The following is a 22,352-nucleotide window of genomic DNA, read 5'->3' on the forward strand; positions in this document are numbered from 1 at the left end:
TTACCTGCTACCGTGACAGCCAGGCAGCTGGGGTATAGGTTGACAATATCCAGTTGGTAAATCGATGAGATAGAATGTTTTGGTTTGGCGGAGATGCAGCACAACTCCTCAAAGCCAGTCTGGTTCCTGTCCGCACCTTCCATAACCTCTCTAGATTGTAGGTAGTGTCTAGTCTGGAGGAAAAGCCAAAACGCTGCAGCAGGCAATCCTAGTTTGTCCCGCAAGAGTGAGAAGGCATGTACTTGTCCAGCAGCCACCAGCTGACCAATCCTGAGCGCCTTGTTTGTGGACCATGCTTTAAAGGCTTCTGGTGTGAGTCCAGGAATAAAGTCAGGGTTGGCAGTCAGGGGAGTAAGGGGCGATAATGTGGAGGAAATTAATTTCAAGGTTTGGCCCAACATTTTAGGGTAGGGCCAATGGTGGGATGTAGGGTGTATGTGAGTTTGGGCAACCAAGGGAATATGGTTGTGGAGATCCTCATCATCTGTCCCTTAATATGAATCCACTGTTTAGAAGGTGCTGCTCTAGTCCACTCCATTAATCTATTAAGGAGTGCAGCCTGATAATATTTAGCAAAGTGGGGGAGCTGAAGGCCCCCCTGTGTCTTCCGCCTATACAAAATGTCGTGGTGAAACCTGGGAGGTTTACCCGCCCAAACAAACTCACAAACTAATCTTTGTAAATCTAGGAAAAACCTAGAGGGAAAATGTATAGGGCGGGTTTGCAGAAGGTATAGAATCTTGAGAAGAATGTTCATTTTGATTATATTAATCCTTTCTAGCCATGAGAAGCCCCGAGAAAGTTCTGTAATCTCACATAATCAGGGATTTCACCTGTGGGTTTGCAGGGAAAACTGAGAATTATGTAGCTAGTTTTAATCTCCCCTAGTTAACCACAGAAGCTGTAAGATTTTTTTTTTAACTTTGTATGTATTGAAGAAACATGTACATGCATAAAAACAGTGAACATCACAAAAACACACATTAGTATTTCTCCTTTATCTTTTTTTTGTATAAAACTGGGGGGAGGGGAATGGGGGTAGAAGTGCAGTATGAGGAAACAGTTAAAAAAAAACTATTCCGACAATAACTAAATAACTATTATAACCATAAGTATATAGTTGCAGGACCTGGGCAAAACATTAAAATAGAATGAGATAGCTTATGTATCATGAAGGCTCTCGTCCCATACGATCAGGAGAAGGACCCGGAAGCGGCTACAAGCTTGCTCAAATAGGCATTTGCAAGGGAACATTTAGGAAGATATTGGCACCCGTGCTTGATGACGGCCAGGACTGCTTTCTCGAAAATACTAGGGACGCCATATGAAATCAAATTTAGGTTGCTTATAATGAAGTAAGTAGGTGATGCTTTCCATGCATATGCTAGATAAAATGTTTCAGGGCAGAGATAGAGGGGGGTCTCCGTTGCTTCCTATTCTTAGCTATTTGCATTTTTGCAGGCGTTAGAATGTGAGATATCAAGTTTTTGGTTTGGTGGTCCACGTTTTGAGGGGGGCGAGAAAGCAAAAAGATCCAGGTGTTTTTGGGTATTGGATAAGATTTCTTAATACTTCCAATTACGGAGCAAGAAACCCTAGCAACTCTCCAATCAATTAAGTCAATTTCAGCTCCAGGTCTCAATGACTTGACCACTAATTTTAGATTTTGCCACAACAACAGCAGAAATTTGATCACAGATGTAAAGTACATTATAGTCATTATTAGGGTCGTTACTTACTGGTGTAGAAAATGTCAGTGGCAGTGTGTCAAATGTGATCACATTAGAAACATGGTGTGTAACAAATGCTTCCACATGCAGTTGGGGGAGTGGGGTCAAGTGTCAACACAATTGAACAGAACAAGAATAGTCCAAAAGACCACAGACAAAAATTGAAATGGGTATTAGAGTCATGGGAATCAGTGGGTTCCACCTCCAAACCCATTTACCAGCATTAAAAACATTAGTGAAGGCAAGCTTTTTAACATTCGTCAATAAATGGCTTTAAAGTAGTGATGGGCTACAGGTAGCCCTAGGGCCATCGCCTAGTACTTCATGCTTTGACGTCAGATTTGTGATTTGTAACACTTGTTTATCTTACAATAAAATGTCTGCTGATGTTATTACAAATACGTGTCTCTTTCTTTGATTGATTGTGTTGTTTTAACTTATCACTTAGATTAATGGTAATGGACCTCATTTAGAGTTGGATGCAAAGTCTGTCTAAGAAGTGGAGTGGGAGTGTGCCGCAGCTTGGTAGGGCATTACGAGTGGCAAGCAACCCCAGTTGCGTCCCACTCGTAATACCGTACCGAGCTGCGAGCAGTTCCTGCAGCTAGCTAATGCTTGCGCCACCTAATTCTGCCGCAGTTTTAGCCCTTTGACGTGTGTTGCGTCTGTGCCTCACTGCGTCTAGAATTTACTTACAGGCTCACGCCTTCAAAATTACGCGTTCCGCCCTTTCTCTCGTAGTGAGCTACAAGCTGTCGCAAGTGTAAATTGCGTCCAAGATGCAGGCGGATACGGTGTTTGCTGCACATGCGTGGTAGTGTTTTTTTGTTTGATGCGCCTAAAACGTACTTTGCGTCCGACTCTAAATGAGGTCCAATGTGCGTTTATTTTGAAGGCGAGAGGGCCGCCCCATTAAGTGTATCAGGTTGGCCATCACTGCCTCAAAGGAATAAATGCGACATTTCTTTTTCTAGACCATGCAAAAGAAGTGTTTTCCATCATCTTGTGTCTGTCTTGTAATTACATCACAACACAAATATGGATCGAATTTGAAATATATGCTATACCCATATACTTTATCTACAATTTAAAAATATGAAGCTGAGTCACACTATATAACGTTTTTTTCCAAATGTTATTTTTCTGCCCTGCTTCCCTTTACACGGTGGTGTTGTCTATTCAGTGTGTCACTCTAGGAAAGTACCATGTTGTTCTGAGAGATTATAGATCGGATGTAGACTCTGGCAGGCAACCTGAGCGCTCCAGCTGCCACACAACTCTAGGTACCAGTGATCCTCGCCGACTGGGACTTGTAGTCCCACATCTGACAACATCCACACCTAGTCGCCGGTTGTGGTGCCAGGAGCCGCCCCCATCTGCAGTCAGAGCTTCCGTGTCCTTGTCTCCTCCCTCGGCCACAGCTACTTGGCTGGGAAACATGGAGAGGCTGCACTTCCAGGGGGCTGCTGGGGCGATAGATGACTACCTGGAGTACAGGAGGTCAGTCCTACGGTCACACTACTACAAACACCGTGACAGCTGTCAGATAAACTAACTGCAGCCTATCAGGTTCTCATAAAGTATATATACTTCTCTGACCATGTTTGTTGCTAAGAGACCATCTTGTATATATATATATATATATATATATATATATATATATATATATATATATATATATTCATATTTATAATCAGTGTGCTCAGCGTTATGCAAATTAATCAAATAGTTCGCTTCATGCATTTTTTTTTAATTCTGCTTAATCTTGTTCCCTTTAAGGCAGCCACAACGAAGAATGGTGACTTTGTTGTAGCACCTAATTCGCTATGGAACCAATGACAAAGACAACATTGTTCTTTTATATTGCTTCTCTCACACATTGCACTATAACAAGTTACACGTAATTTTCGGGAACAGACATGAGCCTTGTGTGTGCTGCTGTTCATAACCAAGGAAAGTGCTGCAGGTTTCAGTTTATTGCAGTGACCCTGACAAGCTACAGCTAGGCATTGAAAGTTATATACACAGGATATACAATTCCTAGTATTTGGTGACTGCATATAACAGGTATAGTTTGTGTTAAAGATAAAAATGTATTGCATGAAATGTTCTCACATAGCTGCAGTGTACAAATAGTAAAAATATTTCCTTTTTTAAAATGTGACATTTGCTAATTTAAAATCAGGAGTAAATGATCCCCAGCTACAGTGACAAACTGATACAAAGCACAGCATCACTCTAACCTCTGATAAACTTTAGGAATCAAACCATTTGGGGACATTCAATTTGGAGTGAGGCGTCTCCGGAACGTCCATGGAGACACATCGCACAATGTTATGGCAGGATTCTTCACTTATCTTGCAACCCTTGGAGGTGTGCAGAAAAATGAACGGAGATTCCTACTTATATTGCTGGAAATAGGTGTATTTGAACATCGAGGTGATGTTCAGGGGCACCTCGGTCTCAATAAGTGACTTGGCAGGCACATAAAATAAAACACAGTCCTCAATAGATTGTGGTTTGTGTGTCTGCAGTGGTAACGAATTGACTGTACACATTACTCTGGGCACATAGATGTTACTTAATTGTGCTGCAGTGAAGGCATCTACTTCCTGCTTGGAAGCTGACAAGGATTGTTTTGGCAAAAAGTTTAGGAAGCCAGCAGTAGGTGACTGTAGATATCTAACCTAGATGACATCCTCTAAAGGGAGGAAAAGCACTTGCAAATCCAAAATACCTTAATTGTAGGGGATGTGATCAGCTTAAGATGCATTACCACCAAATTTTCTAAGGTGACCCATTTTCCTAACCGGAGCGCCATGCAGCAGATTTTTCTGACTGCCCATGCTGACAAATGGGTGTGAGCGAGAGAACCAATCACAGGCAGCTATCAATTCCTGGCCCTCATAGACGAACGGTACAAATGGGTGGAAACTCAAGAGGCCACCATGCCAGTAAACCTGAGGAAATTGTTATATTAAACTATCAGAAACAAGTTATGAAACCAGTTTCATTTGTGAAGACGACAAAGGCGTATACTCTGCCTGCTATATTCCTCGTTCCCATACCTGGATGAAAATTTTGGTCATCAATTCTGTCCCATCCTCCCTGGAGATGAGGGAATATATTGTAAGATTGGAATTAAAAGACTCCTGTCTTCACATTTTATTATGTTAAAACCCCACTGAAAATATTTGGACTCAAATTCAAAACAAATGGACTGAACTACAATTTTTCCCTTTAGTATCACATCTGCCCAACAGGTTTTTAAGAAGATTGTGACAAGAGTTACATTGGTGTTGAGGCAGGAGGGTATCCACATGTCTTTGTACCTAGATGAATGGCCTTTGATAACAATCTCAGCATGTCTCCTTCAGAAACTTCTGGAGCAAACGCTTAAGTTCTTGCAAGATCGGGGCTGGACCATGAATTGGGAAAAGTCCAACTTGGTGCAAACTAGGAGTAATCAATAACATACTAACAGTTGGCATCATGGTGTAACTCTGAACACCAGGAACAACTGGGTGCATGTAGATTGAATTTAAAAATGTCTTACAATAGTTTCTTAGTTTCTAAAGTAGGATGTGGCTGTGGGAAGATGCCTGAAAGACTACCTGCAAAAAACATGTCTGTTCAGGAAGGTGGAAAACATTTTCCCATTTTTCTCAGCACAAAATAAGAGCCCCCCAACCAACCTTGAAAATGTCACAATCAAGCTGTGCTATGTGCTGGCAGGAAAAGCCTCCCTGATTCTTCTGAAGGAGCTTTCTTTTCAAATATTAGCTGCTGTATTCACCGTAATTCACATGGCCACATGGTGCAACATACATACCATTTGTATAGTATTACAAGCTAGACACACAAGCAGCAGATGTTTTAAGAGGAAGAGTCTCCAAGCAGTAAGAAGTGAGCATTTTAGAATGCTGTGATTTTCTGACCAGGAAACAGTGGTGTTCTAGGGTAGTGATACGCCCGGTCAGTGTATATTAGCAATCATATTACGCAGTGATTTACAGAGAATATGGAATCATTCACATCAGTCCCTGCCCCGTTAAAGGTTACAGTCTAAATTTCCTAATACACAACCATATTTGTCAGAAGCCAATTAATCGACCAGTGTTTTTGGACTGTGGGAGGAAACCGGAGCAGCTGAAGGAAACCCATGCAAATATAAGGAGAACATACAAATTCCATACAGAATGGGGCCTGGTTGGAAACGAACCAATGACCACAGCTCTGTGAGGCAGCAGTGCTAACCACTGTGCTCCCTATCACTTAATCGTGATGTTCTAAAATGTCCATCTTGCATGTTCTGTGGAGAATTCTCCAAAAAAATGCCTCGTGCTGTGTCTACCTTGTAATGTTTCACAAAGGTATATTGCTTCATATGGTCACATTTTAAAATATTTATTTGGCATTGTCGTTACGGTCTGAACTACACAGTCCTTCAAGTTAAGTGCTAATTCTTATACTGAATATTTTATAAGCACCTTCTGCAGAACTTAATGATTATTCTATTTTAGCAGAATATACCTGTCCTATTGGGGAAGCAGACAGAGCCAGAACCCATGATGTGCTGTAAAATGACTTAAGAATAATGTTTTTCTTTCTGTTATAAGTAGACATGAATTCATCTACACAAAATGCCATACTTTGGGCACATCACTGCAACTGTTTGCACGAAACCTGTAAATATAACAAGATGCAGCACAGTTTAGATATGCCATTCATTTTTTAATCTATATAGTGTGAGTTTTGGTTACATTGGTTATAGCATGAACAGTATACATGAAATAAGTCATCACCGAATTTTATCTTTACTTGTGTTTTGCTAACTAGATTTAAAGGTTTTAATTGTATTTGGCAGGATTGTTGGTGAAGATGATGGAGGGAAGCTCTTTAGTCCAGAAGAATATGAGGAATATAAGAAAACGGTGCTTCCAATGAGAATTCAAAATAGACTGTTTGTCAGCTGGAGATCACCAACAGGAATGGATTGTAAGCTTGTGGGCCCAGAGACACCTTGCTTTTGTACTCACAGGTAAAAAGCAATATTTGTCACATCTGTGCCATAAACATCCTTACATTGATCACAATATCCCATTCTTAAAAGAAACATTCCTCTCACCTCCTATATATAGCTCAAGGCCAAAGTTGTGTTTGTATGTGAATATAATTTATGCTTCCTTTAGTGCATATTGTTTATCCATACTATTTCTTAATTTAAAAAAAAGAAAGAAAATGTGAAGTTTATACACAAGAGCAATTTGGGTAATTGTTACATTAAGCAAGAATCAGAATTTGTGAAGATGAAATATGAGCATCTAATTATGTATTATTGAGTCCAAACATGCATTAATTATTTTACAGAATATATTTACCCTTATCGGAGGCAAATTAATACAAAAATAATTATTTTTTTTCCCTCTAATTCAGTGAATAGGAAATTATTACTTTATATTAGCTTATCAAATATTTATGTTTCCTTTAAAGCCTCTATGCCAGCTCTACATCCGGTGGCTGTGTATAATAGCAGAGAGCTAGAGGACAATAGTTCTCACCAGTTTCTTATGTACACAGTTTCTAATACTTAGAGTAAGATTATTTAAATTCTCTATTCTATGAACCTTTTTCTTTTAGGTACAAGCAACATAAGACCGATTTTAAGGAGCTTCCTGAGAATCGTCCCATTCACTTGCCTTGTAAAGTCAGTAAATGCCAGTGCAAGTCGTATCACTATGTCCCTCTTAATGGATCCCAGCCCATTCGCTGCAGGTGTAAGCACTTTGCTGATGACCACAATGTTGCAGGATCCTACCACTGCACCAAGTGTAAGACCGATTCCCCTCGTACTCTCATTATTACATGTTCTGATCACTGCCTTTTATGTTATTACACACTCTCATTGATTTCTATGCTATTTCTCTTGCTTTTTGTTTTCCTTTCACTCTTAGTATTACGGGCCACTAAAACTAAAAGAAATTTAAGTGGTGACTTGAGCAAAATAATAAATTCTTAATTTGTACTGTACTTGTATGTATAATTGCATATATTACTGATTATTATTTTAATTAGCTATCTCCCTCCCCCAGAGACCCAAGGACTGCTTCTTTAACTAGTTTTTCCCGGGGCTCCATTGTTCATCTTACAATCCCAGGGGTTGCTGTTGCTACAGAGGAGCAGTGGAATCTATAAGAAGCCGCAATCACGGGACACTTCTGATTGGTCCTCCTACTCACAGAGCTTCTAGTAACATTCAAAGTGTATGTTAAAGTTTCGAGATATTATCAGATTGAATATGGGTAGTAGTAGTTTTTTGAAGATTCAATTTCCTGAAAAGAATGAAAGATAAATTATAACAGTTAAAATATAAAAAGGGAAACAAACTTTAGAAGATTATTTTCTGTAATTTGAAATATAACTAAAAGAACTCCAAGGAACACAGAGTTGTTTCAGTTTTATGAAACATTAAATTTGTTTAACAGCTGCAGAGTCATGTCCGAGTTCCCTCTATTTTAAGAAGGGTTAGATTAGCAGCTATCTATTTTTCACACTTCAGTAGGCTTAATAATACAGAGTTTGCAATCGGGGAAAAAAAAATGACTGGTCCATCTATTCTGCCCTATTTTTGTGAGGTTATTTTCTCAATATTTTGTAAGTCTTATAACAATATCTGTGTATTCCCTTTTTCTAGAATTCATTTTTAAAACAAAACACTGCCTTCCTGAACTCTATTACTACTTTTGCTATAATTAAATGTTTCGATCATATCACATCTATCTCTTCCATGTTGAAGTCTCCTAGTTTGCTAATAATTTTTGTTCTGCGATCCATGCAGCAGTAGCCCTTTTCTGAATTTGTTGTTTTATTAATGTATTTTGGTGATCCGGCCTCTAGAACTGTACACAATAAGCAAAGTGATGTCTAAATTGTAATATAATCTTTTGTTTATTTCAATAAAACCAACCCCCTTTTTTATCATACTTTTTTTTTTTTTTTTTACTGCATCTTGTACTTTGTGCAAATTAGCTAGTTTTATTGTGTGTTTAATATTTATTAAGGCTAATTTTTTTTATCTTCCTCTGATTGGGTCTGTCTATATTTTTCATAGCAACTGTCACCTTCTTGGACAATCATATTGTCTCTCTCATTGTTTGCTTTTACTAACATATCTGGCACAATGTTCTGTTGTAGATAATACGTTTTTATCCACTGTTCCCACTCACCCTTAGCACTGATAGGGTGGTCAAAGTGGACTGGTATTCGGTGATATTCCATACCATCACATCTCCTACTACCTTAGTTGAAAACTAGTCAAATTCCATTCACTTACATTTTCCACACCACCACTTTTAAATTTCCACTTCACTGGTTTAAAGTGTTTAAAATAATACTTACCGATCCCCCCATCGGTATTTCCAGTGGGCGATGCTCTTCTCTCGACCCCCAATCAGCTACTGCACTACAGAAACAAATCTGTAGTGCAGGGGACGGGTGAGGGCACTAAAAGTACCTAATCTCCCCCATTCTGGCAGACTCAGGGACACACTCGCTTGAAAGGGGGAAGCTCCCTTGTTCAAACAATGTGGCCTAGTAGAAGTTATTGTCTGATGATCATATGTTACAGTGCAAACTAGGAAGAAAAAAAAACGGCATTATCATTTTCAGGTGACGATTGTATTTTGGAAACCTACATGTAGAATCTAGCTTTTTGCTGCTTGGAAAGGTGGACTGATGCCAAAGTATAAACCACAAAGTATTTATTGATGGTGTTTATACAAAAACCAAAATTTACTTCAACTCGCTTTCTTACAATTTCAATAAAACCCCCCTTTTATTTTGCTCATTTTGGGTAGATTGTCTTTTTTGTGTCTGGAGGTGTATGTAAACTAATGGTATTTTCTGAAAAATCAAAGTCTTCAGAAAACCCCCAAAATATAATTTGTGTGGTGACTGCATAAACAAATTACGGATATCGATGTTAGAATTCGACCAGCTCAAAAAGTCTCAAAATAGGCTCAGTGTACAGGCGAGAAAAGCCTCAGCAGAGAAGGGGTTAAATAAAATCCACAAGAAGATTAAAAAGGGCACTTTATCTGAACCGAAGTGTTGTTTTTAAAACTACTCACTGTTTTTGTTGCATTTCCATTTCAGTTGCTTCGAAAAAAGTATAGGTTCTATTGCCAGGAAATTACCACCGACATGGCTTGCCCTCTAGGGTGATTGGTCAATCTACAGTAGCCATTCAATCACCTTCCATCAAAACAGTGGCAGGTTCATGATTAGATATTGAGTATTATTATCCTTTATTTATATTGGGCTATCAAATTACGCAGTATTTTCAACACTGGGGAATGTTTATTCAATCACATCAGACCCTGTCCCACAGGAGCTTACAATCTAATACAGTATTCAGAGTCTCCCTGGTGCCACGTGTTGTACTCTGACCTGTAAGGGCATTGTTTTATTGATGTTCAGCATTAAGAAATAAGTGTAGCCATGAAATTAGAGGTGTTCTGTGTATGTATTCCAAATGGTAACCAACAAAATGGAATCTCATGAACAATAGAGAGTACAAAATGCAGGGACTTTCATATAAGTGAGGTATATGGCAAGTGAGCAAATAAAATCCTAGTGTGTGTTAACAGCACATTTTCAGAGACAACTTTTTCCGGATTTTTTGTTTTTGTAATGTGCAGCCTCCTTCATCACCATGTGCTCTTTACTTATCATACAGTATGAACTGAAAAACTGATTTTTATACATAGTGAATCAATTACTATATTTGTGCTAATTATTAGCATATCTCCTCCTACAGGCACAAACTGTGCAGGATTCCACAGTTCTTTCACCTGTGGCTGTTCGCAGCCAGCGTACGCACATGACACTGTTGTAGAAACAAAGGAAGAGCGGCTGGCTCAGGGAAAGCCTGTTGGACACAATGTCCCATATGCTGCCATTGGAGGATTGACAGGCTTCAGCTCTCTTTCTGAAGGGTACATGAGACTGGATGGAAGCGGTATAGGTAAGTGTCAACCTAACGGTCACTGTTTTGAGAATAAACACTGCAGTGGATAGGCATTGCTTTATTATTTTATACAAGCTAATTTTCTAATACATTATTTTATAATGTCCTTTTGTGCAAACAATCAATTTATGTATTAAAGACATTAAGGGGGAGATTCAATAAGGAACATCGTGGCCGCAGGATTTTTACAAGAACTCTGCAAATTTTTCCTCTCGCTCCACAGTAGTACGAGGAAGAATAAGTCGAGAGTTTACCTAAGTAACAGTAAAAATGCGCAGCCGTGATATTCTGAGGAACATTGCGGCTAATTGAATCTCCTCCTAAGTAGTAGTTTGCCACTGTCATTAACAAACCACCCTTTTTTCTAGTCATTCAGGTAAAATTCATAGACTTCTGTGCATACGTTATAAAACACAAGACACAACACATACACTTTCTCAAGTTAACAAATATTTCATCAGCCACTGCTGCAGACCACTAAAAATGTATATATTTCCAAATGAAACAAGTATGTTGTCTTTGTTCTGCTTCTGCGTCATTTTATATATGTTTATGCTTCTCTTTGAAGCATATCGCAATAAAATAAGCAAATATTGTAAGCACAAAGTTGAATGTAATTCTTACAGTATATAAGGCTACTATTAATGCTACTATAAAGGGCTTAAAATGCACCAGTCACCTATTCACAGTGGTGGCAGCCATTTTCTTGACTATCAATGTTCATCAGCATGCAGCATATCAGTTTATTAGGATTGTGATATTACTGCATACAAAAAGGGCAACCAATTTATACACTGTACCAATATTCGTGAAGAACCCAGTGACATCTCCGAGGCACAGGCACTGATGCTAATTAATGGCCGTGCAGCATTCTCATGAATATTCGTTTAGCTAACAAAATGGCTGCCTCCATTCTGTCAAGGTGACAAATTTTATCTTAGCCAATGAACATGTTGGTATTGTGTGTGTAGGTGCTCCCAGTCAGAGTGTTTTGGAGACTCCTGATGATGGTGGATCACATCCATTTCTAAGAGCATATGACCCTCCATCTGCGGCAGTTACTGGTAATGAAGCATTATATTAATAATGTACAATGTATATAGCCTTTACCCTGCAGTCTTTTAAAAGGATATTATATTGACATGCTCAATTTAATCATGATGTCGACAAAACAGATTTAACATGAAAGGATGTTTCTCTATTGCTATGTAGTTGCTGACTATTTGAATTTAAATGCTATGCTACCCTCTCTACAGTCTTTCAAATGAATCCCATTCCTGGGACCTAGTTTTTCATAGCGTAGCTCTTTATCAGGACCCTTAGGCTACTCAAGTTTAAAGACAGGAGAATGAGAATTGACTGGGCCTGTATGTCCTGCTGTTTGTTGGCTTCATACCAAACGCAAATGGTTTCCCAGGTTGGAGCTTTTACATTCTGGTGAAATAGAGAGAATAACACAGCAAGGCAGCTGTTCTCAGACCAACAATGGGCAAGTAATATTCTTCCCAGAATCAGGTAGTGTAATGTCTGGATAAGGTAAATTGTAGCTCCAGCAAAACTGCCATTAATTCACTTTGATTTAAGGCCAGGAAATATTAGTACAATATTTAGAAAGGCAATGTCAGCAACTCTACGCACAGTTTACGTTTTGTTGAAGTAAGCTAAAATCTAATAGGCTAGACCAAAAGTATTATTAAGCAGAAGCAATCAGTTGTATGATCAGATTTCTCAGGGAATTCTTCATTGATTACTGTTGCATAAGTTTATTACTACATCCAGATTTGTTAGAATAAAAATACCAGTCTATATTTAGGACCACTTAAGGTTTTATGCCTGTGGGAAATATTCACTTACATTACAACGCAGATCAATCCAACATAGATACCGTATATACTCGAGTATAAGTCGACCCGAATATAAGCCGAGGCACCTAATTTTACTACATAAAACTGGGAAAACTTATTGACTCGAGTATAAGCCTAGGGTGGAAAAGAGCGCTAATTTAAAAACCTAAATAAAAATGATAGGTTCAATCTATGAAATCATTTTTAGCGAAACCATAAATAACAGTAGATGACAAAGAACATTCATAAATGATTATAAAATAATTGGCATTGGGTACAACCTAACCTAAATAAAGGGGTATATAAGGGGTAGGGATATAAATGTATGAACATGGTGGCTGTATTGTTTGTTTATTATGTAATGAGAGAGAGAGAGAGAGAGAGAGAGAGAGAAAGAGAGAGAGAGAGAGAGAGAGAGAATTTTTTCACTTACCCGGCAGTGGAACGCATATGCGTTCCAACAACAGGAAGTTCGGCATTTGGAACGCAAGTTTGCGTTCCAAATGCCGAACTTCCTGTTGTTGGAACGTATATGCAGAAGTTGAAGCCGAGGGACCGGACACCAGGTAAGTTCACCCGTGTATAAGCCGAGTGCCCTTTTTCAGCATACAAAAGTATGCTGAAAAACTCGGCTTATACACGAGTATATACGGTATATTTAAAAAGATAAAAGCACTAATGTGTTCTGTACTATAGTGTCAGTCACAGCTCTACAGGAAATATATATGTAGCATACAAGTATGTTGACTTAAGTATCTAGTAATACCATAGCAGCAACAAAGGTGGAAACAAGAAACAAACAAAAAAACGACTAATAAATCTGATCCAAAAACATTGTTGCTAGTATTTTGTATTCTAACACTTTACAGTGAAGTCTACCCCTAATTCTACTCTTCAGAAAAATATAGACATAAATTATTCTGCACTATCTCTGTATATTTGCATTCACTAATATGAATAACAGCTGACACATGAATTGCTCCGACAATATATAATAACACTGGCCAAATTCTCTTTAACCTTACTTTTTTAGGTACGCAAATGTCCAATTTGAAGACATCCGAAAAAGATGACATGGCTTACTTCGAAAGACGATATCAGGAAAGGGTATGTAATTCATTACACTGATGAAAAGGCAGATTTGGGGTACTTATCAACTTGTGTTTTAAATTAGGAGTTTTAATGCATGTAAAACTAAAATATATTTTTCCCATACCTATGTACATTTATGTTACATTACGTTGTGTGTTTCAAAATGCTACTACTTCCATATCAATACATTCGTTTACCCTTTTAAAATGCAAACACAGATTGGTCATGAAGGCACTTGCTATGCATTTTACCCACGACAGTGGGTGGGTATTGTATTGCAGCAGTACGACTTTGAAGGTAGCAAATCACAGGGGAGTAACATTATTTGCATTTAATCATCAGTACTTTTTAAAGTTGTTAGTGTGGCTATGTGCAGACATCACATTCCACTTAACTGTATTTCTGCTGCTAGATAGTGTCACAGTGTGTAAAGGAAAAAATTCAAGAGCAGAGCGGCACAATTGGTGATGGTTGTGGGAGGGAGTGCGATTGGGACAACAGAGCCCACTGGCAAAGTACCATCTATATTCCCAGCTATGAAAGGAACATTGAGTGACAGATGAGTGACTTGTGACATTCGACTGCCAGGGGTGAGAGCTCATATCACTGAAGAGGTTTTTTAGGGTGGGAGGGGCTTGAAAACCATCTCCCTTTGAAACAAAAGTCTAGGTCTGTCCCAGGTTTTCAGTACATACTACACACCACATGCTGGAATCCTCTGCCAGTCACTCCACTGTTTGATTTGGTGTGGTGTCAGGTCATGCATCATTTTCAGAGCTAAAGCCCTCCTTTGTGGCAGGGGAGGAGTATTTCACCATAACTCCCATGTGTCACTGCGTAAGAGATTCAGCTTTTGTGAATGCTACTCTTTTCTATCAGAAGTTAAATCTAGTTGGTGTGTTTTAGGGAATTTAGACTGTAAGCTCCAATGGGGCAGGGACTGAGGTGAGCTACAAATATTCTTTGTACAGCGCTGCGGAATTGGTGGATTACTATATAAATATATGGTGCTGCTGATAATGATGGAGAGATCCATCTGGATTCACAAGATCAGTGGGAATATATATTAAATATTTTATTGACAAATAAAGGAAGCAATACATAGAATCTCATGCCAAATAGATATTTCAAGTTCCGGTTTAAAATTACGCTCTAACTATACTACATATGTAATTGCAAGGACATTTCCACAAATGTAGTAATGCTCTGTTCGGTCTACTAAAAAGGATTTAGGTGTAGCTTAAAGTACTGCCAGCTAGGAAACAAATTTTACTCATCCACATTATGATCCAAACGTGTGACTTACAACATCTTAAATTTATTTTCAAGCAAATAAAGCGGATCTGAAAAAAGTGTAATACTTCAAAATTACCACAAGATGACACTGTGAGCTGTAAAAAAAACAAATTCATTCCTCAAATGTATGTGGATTTGGGCATTTATTTTACTGGCTTATGTATGGAACAGAATACTGTTGCTATAATGTTTAGGAGATTAATCAATATAAAATTAACAGCTAGCAAAGTTTATACAACAAGGAATGTTATGGAACAAACCTTGATCTTCTTAAAAGTTGTATATTTAATATCACATTTATAACAATGACAGTTTAGGAAATGTCATCTTTGGATAGAAATATTATGGGCCAATATCTGATTGTTATAACATGTTCTGAAAGATGAATAATGCATTATTGTAAGGGGAAATAGTTATTATCACATATTTAGAATATGTTTAGAGTTGAATTATAAGCTTATACATTTTTGCTGTTGGTAAGGTGAGATAAAACAAGGATTACATAGTAATATAGTTGATGAGGTTGAGAAAAAAAAAAAAAGACACCAATCCATCAAGTTCAACCTATTTTGGATCTCCTGCGATCCCTATCTTATATTTGAAATTGATTCAGATGAAGCAACGGTCAGTCTGTTTCAATCAGGAAAAATCCCTCTTGACCCAATATTACAGTCCTATTTCTCCCTGGATCCACTACTGTCCTTCATTTTGATTTATGGTTGTAACCCTGGATAACCTTTCTGATAAAAATCTGTCTAACCCTTTCTTGAACATATCAATTGAATCTACCATCACAACCTTCACTGGCAGTGAATTCCATATCTTGACTGTCCTTACTGTAAAGAACCCCCCTTACTTTGTGAAACTTCCTTTCCTGTTCTGTGTACAGTCCTTGGGGTGACATAGTTCCCATGAAAGTTCTCTGTATTGAGCCTTAATGTATTTGTACATAGTAATCATATCTCCTTGGCTAACCTTTTCTCATAACTTAATGACTCCATACCCTTTATCAATTTCGTCACCCTTCTCTGAACCCTTTCTAGTTCCAAAATGTCTTTTGTATAGATTGGTGCCCAGAACAGTATTCAAAATGAGATCTTACCAACGATTTATATAGTGGAAAAATTACACCTTACCTTGCATTTATGCCTTGTTTTTATTTATGCCCTTGCAGCTGCTGCTTGACATTGAGCACTATTGCTAAGTCTACTGTCTGCGAGCTCTCCCAAATCCTTTTCCATTATAGATTCCCCTAAATTTATCATTATTATTCTTCCATTTGGCCTCCCTATATTCAAGTTTATTCAAGTCCCTCTGTAGAGAAACTACATCTTGCTCTGATTTTATTACTTTACACATTTTAGTGTCATCTGCAAAAATGGAAACTTTGCTCTCTAAACCATCACCAAGATCATTTAATAAATATATTAAAAATGAGTGGCCCCCACCACTTAAAGCTTTTGACCAATTAGAAAAAGTTCTATTTATCACAACTCTCTGTTCCCTATTCTCGAAACAGTTTTCGACCCAAGTACAAATGTTGTTTCCTAGACCCAGTTGTCTGATTTTGTAAACCAACCTCTTGTGTGGCACTGTATCAAAGGCCTTTGCAAAATCTAAGTATACCAGATCTATTGTACTACCATGGTCTAAGTTCCCACTAACTTCCTCTTAGAAACTAGATTATTTGGAAATGACCTATCCCTCACAAATCCATGCTGATTTCCACAAATAATCTTATTACACACCAAGTAATCCTGAATACTATCCCTAAATGTACCTTCCAGTAGTTTCCCCGCTATTGATGTCAGGCTTACCGGTCTATAATTCCCTGGTTGTGATCTCATTCCCTTTTTAAACAATGGTATCATATCTGCTATTCACCAAATTTCTTGGTACCGAGTCTAATGAAATTGAATCTATGAAAATTAAAAATAGCAGCCTAGTGATTTCTGAGTATAGCTCCATATTTTGTTGGTGAGGTAATGCTATTTCATGGGTTTATATTTTATGTTTTACGAAGATTATTGCTGAAATTTCATTCCAAAAGGATACATACAAAACCAAGGGTCTCACAAACATACTTTTGTACGTTGGGCCTGATGGAAGCTATAAACAAAAACTAGTTTTGTTGCCCCGGAACCAGAGATTTGTACAGTACTATTGGAGATATATATGTAGCCTTCTGTCCACTGGTAGTGTGATGTAGGTGTGACATTGTCAACCTACATCAGTTCATCTACATCTTAGGCTAGCTCTGTTCTCTCTCTCTCAGGCTGTGGTGGCCTTCAAGTGAACAGGTGTCCTTCAAGATGTAGGGTTAGTTACCAGTCAGTTGAAGAGCTGCTGACACAAGTCTAGCCACACAGTACACAACAGAATGGGCACCTGAACTTCCTTTTGGATGATATAAGTGCACGGTTTTGTTATATCCATTTTCTCTCTCCTGTACATTTTTCTTACAATACACATGAAGTGGATAACACAGATGGTCTCAAGAGCTGACACTTTTTTTTTTCTTTGGGACTGTCACTCTTTCGCTCTACCTCTCACACTGCCAGTCTCTGTATGTTTCCATTGCTCTCACTGTCCACTAGCTGTCACTTTGGGAAGACTTTTTACATATGCCCTTGCCAACAGTCTCCCATGCCTTGTTAATTGATTCCCTCCTAAGTCAGGCTTACTGCACTCTGCCCTGTCCCCTTTCATCAATTTCTCATATACTGAATGAGTTTCAGAGCCTCCACCTCAGAACAGAGACTTACTGTCAGGGGTTAGCGCACTCTGAATTCATTAGGATCCGGAGCCTCTCTCTCTAAATCTACACCTCTCTGTCCACCAGAGCCAAATAGGGTTCTCTCAATACCTGAAGACAGTCACTGTCATGACTAACCAGGGCCGGATTAAGGGAATGGAGGCCCCTGGGCTAAGGGGGCCTCCATTCCCCCGTGATCCGAGCTGCCCGTGCCCCCCCCTGTGATCCGAGCTGCCCGCACCCCGCTCCCCCCCCCCCCCCGACACTTACCTCCTTCTCCGGCGCGCTGTACGCTCTTTACTGAGATCTCGTGAAAGTGAGACTCACGAGATCTCCTCAGTAAGGAGACTACAGCGCGCCGGAGAAGGACCGCAGTGAAAGTGCTCAGCAGCACTGATCACGCCAGGGGCGCCCCCGACCGATCAATACTGCCGCTGAGCACTTTCATGGGCCTCCTGGATGCCATAGGCCCCTGGGCTGTAGCCCAGTTAGCCCTATGGTTGATCTGGCCCTGTGACTAACTCAAAGGGACATGGTCTTGAATTGTAACATACAATCTCAGAACTCTCACATGCACTGATGAACCAACCACAGGGATAGGTCCAGTTATCTTATGCCCTGGGAGTATTACCTCCTGTCCCTTTGGCCATCATCTGCATTTATGCATCGAGGGAAGGGTTACATGTAGCTTTATTTATATTTATTTTGTAACTGCATGCTTACAATTAGCTCTAAGCAAGTTGTCATTTTTAAAACTTTGTGTAATCACTAACCTTTTGTATTAGAACAGTCAATACGTTGTATTCTTGATACTCTAAACAAATTCACAAGCCATTCTTAGAGAATAGCTGTTGCTTGATTGCTGGATAGTTGTGTGCTAAATTTTCAGAGGTGCTCATGAAGGCTCCCAGGTATTCTCTGTGAAACCTATGTGAAAGGTGAGTTTGGGTGTTGTAAAGTAATTAACGCCTTGTAGTCGCATCCAAGTTACACATGTAAGTGAGTATATTTAGTGTGTGAACGTGACAATGTACAATTCACCAGAGGGAATTAATCAGGCTGGCTTAAGAAAGCCTGCAGGAGACTTTACTTTATTGATCTGTACAAGTAATCCTGCAGCTTTATGTTATATATCAAAGTGGTGTACTAGGGGTCATTAGGTAGCTGTGTAACAAAAAGGGGAGCAATGCATCAGGTCTTGAGAGCTGTGTCTCTGTCTGGTACTCAGCAGGGATAGAAGACTTGCATATGGCAAAATCTCGCAGTTGTTTCATATGTAGACTCCATTGCAGAATTCCCATAGATGCTGTGGGATTTTCTTGATTTGTACCTGCTGAGTGTGGGTTTAGCATAGGAAGTTGGGGCCGGCAAACTAAGAAATATGTACAAAATAGAGGTGGACAAAGTACACAGACACAAACTAAAAGATGCAGAAAAAAGACATGAGGGTAGGCACGCGAGTCAGAATACATTTTACAGGACATGGGAGACATACAAAATAGGGGGCACATGAGACCGTATAGGCAGATAAAACATGGAACGGGCATCTTATGGCTCAGGCAAGAGATAAAGGGGAAGAGACAAGGGAACAAGAAAAGGAGTGAGGGCAGAAAAGTATTAAGGTGGACATACTTTGTCTACCTTGATGGAGGGGAGGACAGGAAGTTGTAAAAAAATAAGGTGAAAAATGAAAGACAAAGGGATATGTAGGTATGAAGTGTTTTATATGCATGTGTTTGTTTTGTGTGTGAGCGTTAAAGGATTAGGTGCTGTGGTGAGGACACTCTGTGGCATATTTCACTTTGGGGCATATAAACCTATAAATATGCCACTGCATTTAGTCCATATATGATCCCTCAATGTGTGCTTATATCAAAGTGCATCATTCTACTATCCACTGTGCCATTCTGTGTGGTTTTTTATTTGTATATATATACACCTGTGTGTAACATCTTTGGTAGAATGTGAAGAGTCAATGACATGCATATGCCATGATCCATCTGTGACTATCTGTTTTTGCATAGCAGCTGTTGCAAATGTGTGTTGGGTAGTTCTTTATTTACACAACTGGTATACAGGTTTATAGTGCTCTTGTTCACGCTAGATACCAAGTTGATTTATTGAAGTGGTGAACCAAGAGGACACAGGTAGGTAGTGTTTAGGCTGGCTGGGATATGTATATGTTGTGAGAAACCACAAAACCATCTCAAGATATAAAACCGTTTATTAATATCATAGGAGTGCGCAAGACCTGAGACAATGGTGCATAACTAAACATGTATTTTTTGATGCGCTATGTTTCAGTGTTCAGACAGATTGCTTGATCACATACTGATAATTAATGTCCCATGTTCCGTAGTTGCAGAAAGAAAAAGAGCTGAGAAGACTAAATTCCAAACGTCCCAGCAATCAGCGCCTTTGATGATGGTGGGTTTCCCGGCAAACAATAATTGTTTTGTTTTTATTGTCTTTGTTTACTAGTTTCTGTTGCCAAATATGCATACATTATTATGGACCTATAGTTATGCCATTTTATAATACTTAGTTTTTAATAAACAACATCTTCAATGCACAGTGAACTGACAAAGTCTGTTTTAAAATATATAATTTCAAATCCCATTTTGTGTCTGGTTTGATGTGTTCTAACCCCTCAGGATACCTGCTCCACATATTTATACACCCAAATTTTCTTTTTACGAGAAGTTTGTGACATAAGAATGATCTCCGATGAGACAGAAAGTATATGTGTATATAGAAAATAAATATAATTGGATAATGTAATATTGGCAGCTGATAATTCTTCTGCCTGGCAGTAGTTACTAGTAACTACAATTGGTTTTGTACTCTCTTATGTAGTAAGTGTCCACACTTCTTAGATATTAAGCTTATCTGGACAGGACCATCTTCCCCTCCTGTTTCATGTTATTCTATGTAATTTATTTGTATCATGATTCCTTCAATGTACAGCACTGTGTAATATGTCAGTGCTTTATAAATAAAGATAATTGGCTATGCAGTATTCTTTGTACAGCTTATTATGATCTTTCTAGACTAACACTTGAGTTATCCAGGATATGTGATGGTCTGCGTTCGTTCAGAGTATAAAAGTAGAAATGTGTGAGGGTGGAGGAGTTCCACTTAGCTGTACTAGATCACATTGAGGCGGGGTTACTTCTCCTGACCTTGCCACATAGGTTATGTTATGCAAATATGTGGGCTGCTTTGTGAAGTCAAGTTGAATAATATCATATTGGTAAGCAGGACAGGTGCTAGGCGAGTGCAAAAAAAACATTTTGGATTTTGTTGGGATTTATACATTGTGTTTGCACATTGACAGTCAACGGCTACCTACACACGGACACTGCAAAAACAACTCTGGTTAAGGTGCAGGTAATTTGACCTCGCATTTTTAAGACTCATAATTTTACCAAATTCAATATAAAATACTTATATTAACATACAAGTCCATAAACACTGCACCAACATACAAATATTTACTTGTTACAAAATATATCTCAACTCCACCCTTCTGCGTCCCTCATCCACACTTATCACCTGCCCCCACTCGCGGTCACAGGTCTTTTTTTCCGGGCTGCAATACTCTGTGGAAATCCCTCCTTTGCAACAAAACATTTCTCTAGTCTCTAACTGTAACCTGAAAAAACTTCCTAGGTTACGCTATCCATTTACCATCCCTCTATACAGTTTCACCCAAAACTTACATGTGTTCTTTTTCTACGCGAAGTGGTTAGCACCTCTGCCTCACGGCGCTGGGGCCATGAGTTCAATTCCCGACCATGGCCTTATCTGTGTGGAGTTTGTATGTTCTCCCTGTGTTTGCGTGGGTTTCCTCCGGGTGCTCCGGTTTTCTCCCACACTTCAAAAACATACTAGTAGGTTATTTGGCTGCTATCAAAAATTGACCCTAGTCTCTCTTTGTCTGTGTGTGTATATGTTAGGGAATTTAGACTGTAAGCTCCAATGGGGCAGGGACTGATGTGAATTAATTCTCTGTACAGCGCTGCGGAATCAGTGGCGCTATAAAAATAAATGGTGATGATGCTCAAACAACCCTCTGACCCCCAGACCAGCATCGCTGTGTGACTGGGCCACAAAGCACGTTTTACCCTTGCATTCTAGCTGGACCAATATGAAATATGTTGCACTTACCCTTCTGTATGGAACTCCTATTGTCCTATAGATTGTAAACTTGGGAGCAGGGCCCACTGACCTCTGTCTGTTAATACCCAGTCTTGTTTTGATGTTATGTTACATAGAAAAGTTAGGACAGTATGATTATTCCCAGATGTAACACGGTACAGAATATGCTGGCACTATATAAATAAATGTTAATAAAGACTCTTAACACTCTGCTGCAGTATACTATCTGACCTGCGTCCATAGAAATGTTAGCACGTGTGTGTACGGGTCCATTCACTTACATTCTTTTTGGAGCCAGAGAGGGTTTACAAGGATAAAATCAAAGCATCAATAGTGGCACAATCAGCAGTGGAAATGTTTATGGAATTAACAATAAAGTGTGTTAATGTTTGCCCAACCTGTCATACTAAATACAGTGGAAGAAGACATTTACTTAGACATGACTA

At 39.0% G+C, this 22,352-nt stretch overlaps 1 protein-coding gene across 2 annotated transcripts; it reads left to right on the top strand.

Annotated features, from left to right (window-relative positions):
* Positions 1–3,055: 3,055 nt before the first annotated feature.
* On the top strand, positions 3,056–20,761 carry FAM221A (family with sequence similarity 221 member A). Of its 2 annotated transcripts, none has more exons than XM_075212236.1 (7): positions 3,056–3,230; positions 6,598–6,771; positions 7,371–7,561; positions 10,549–10,755; positions 11,730–11,822; positions 13,636–13,709; positions 18,635–20,098. In XM_075212236.1, exons 1-7 carry the CDS (start codon positions 3,169–3,171, stop codon positions 18,644–18,646), a joined length of 813 nt encoding a protein of 270 aa, XP_075068337.1. In that variant the 5' UTR covers positions 3,056–3,168; the 3' UTR covers positions 18,647–20,098. The 2 variants fall into 2 exon arrangements, with proteins under 2 accessions (XP_075068337.1, XP_075068336.1); XM_075212235.1 differs by lacking the exon at positions 18,635–20,098 and adding an exon at positions 20,105–20,761 and having other exon boundaries at positions 3,059–3,230.
* Positions 20,762–22,352: the final 1,591 nt, after the last annotated feature.

This window comes from Mixophyes fleayi, chromosome 5 (assembly GCF_038048845.1).
Source record: "Mixophyes fleayi isolate aMixFle1 chromosome 5, aMixFle1.hap1, whole genome shotgun sequence".
NCBI lineage: Eukaryota > Metazoa > Chordata > Amphibia > Anura > Limnodynastidae > Mixophyes > Mixophyes fleayi.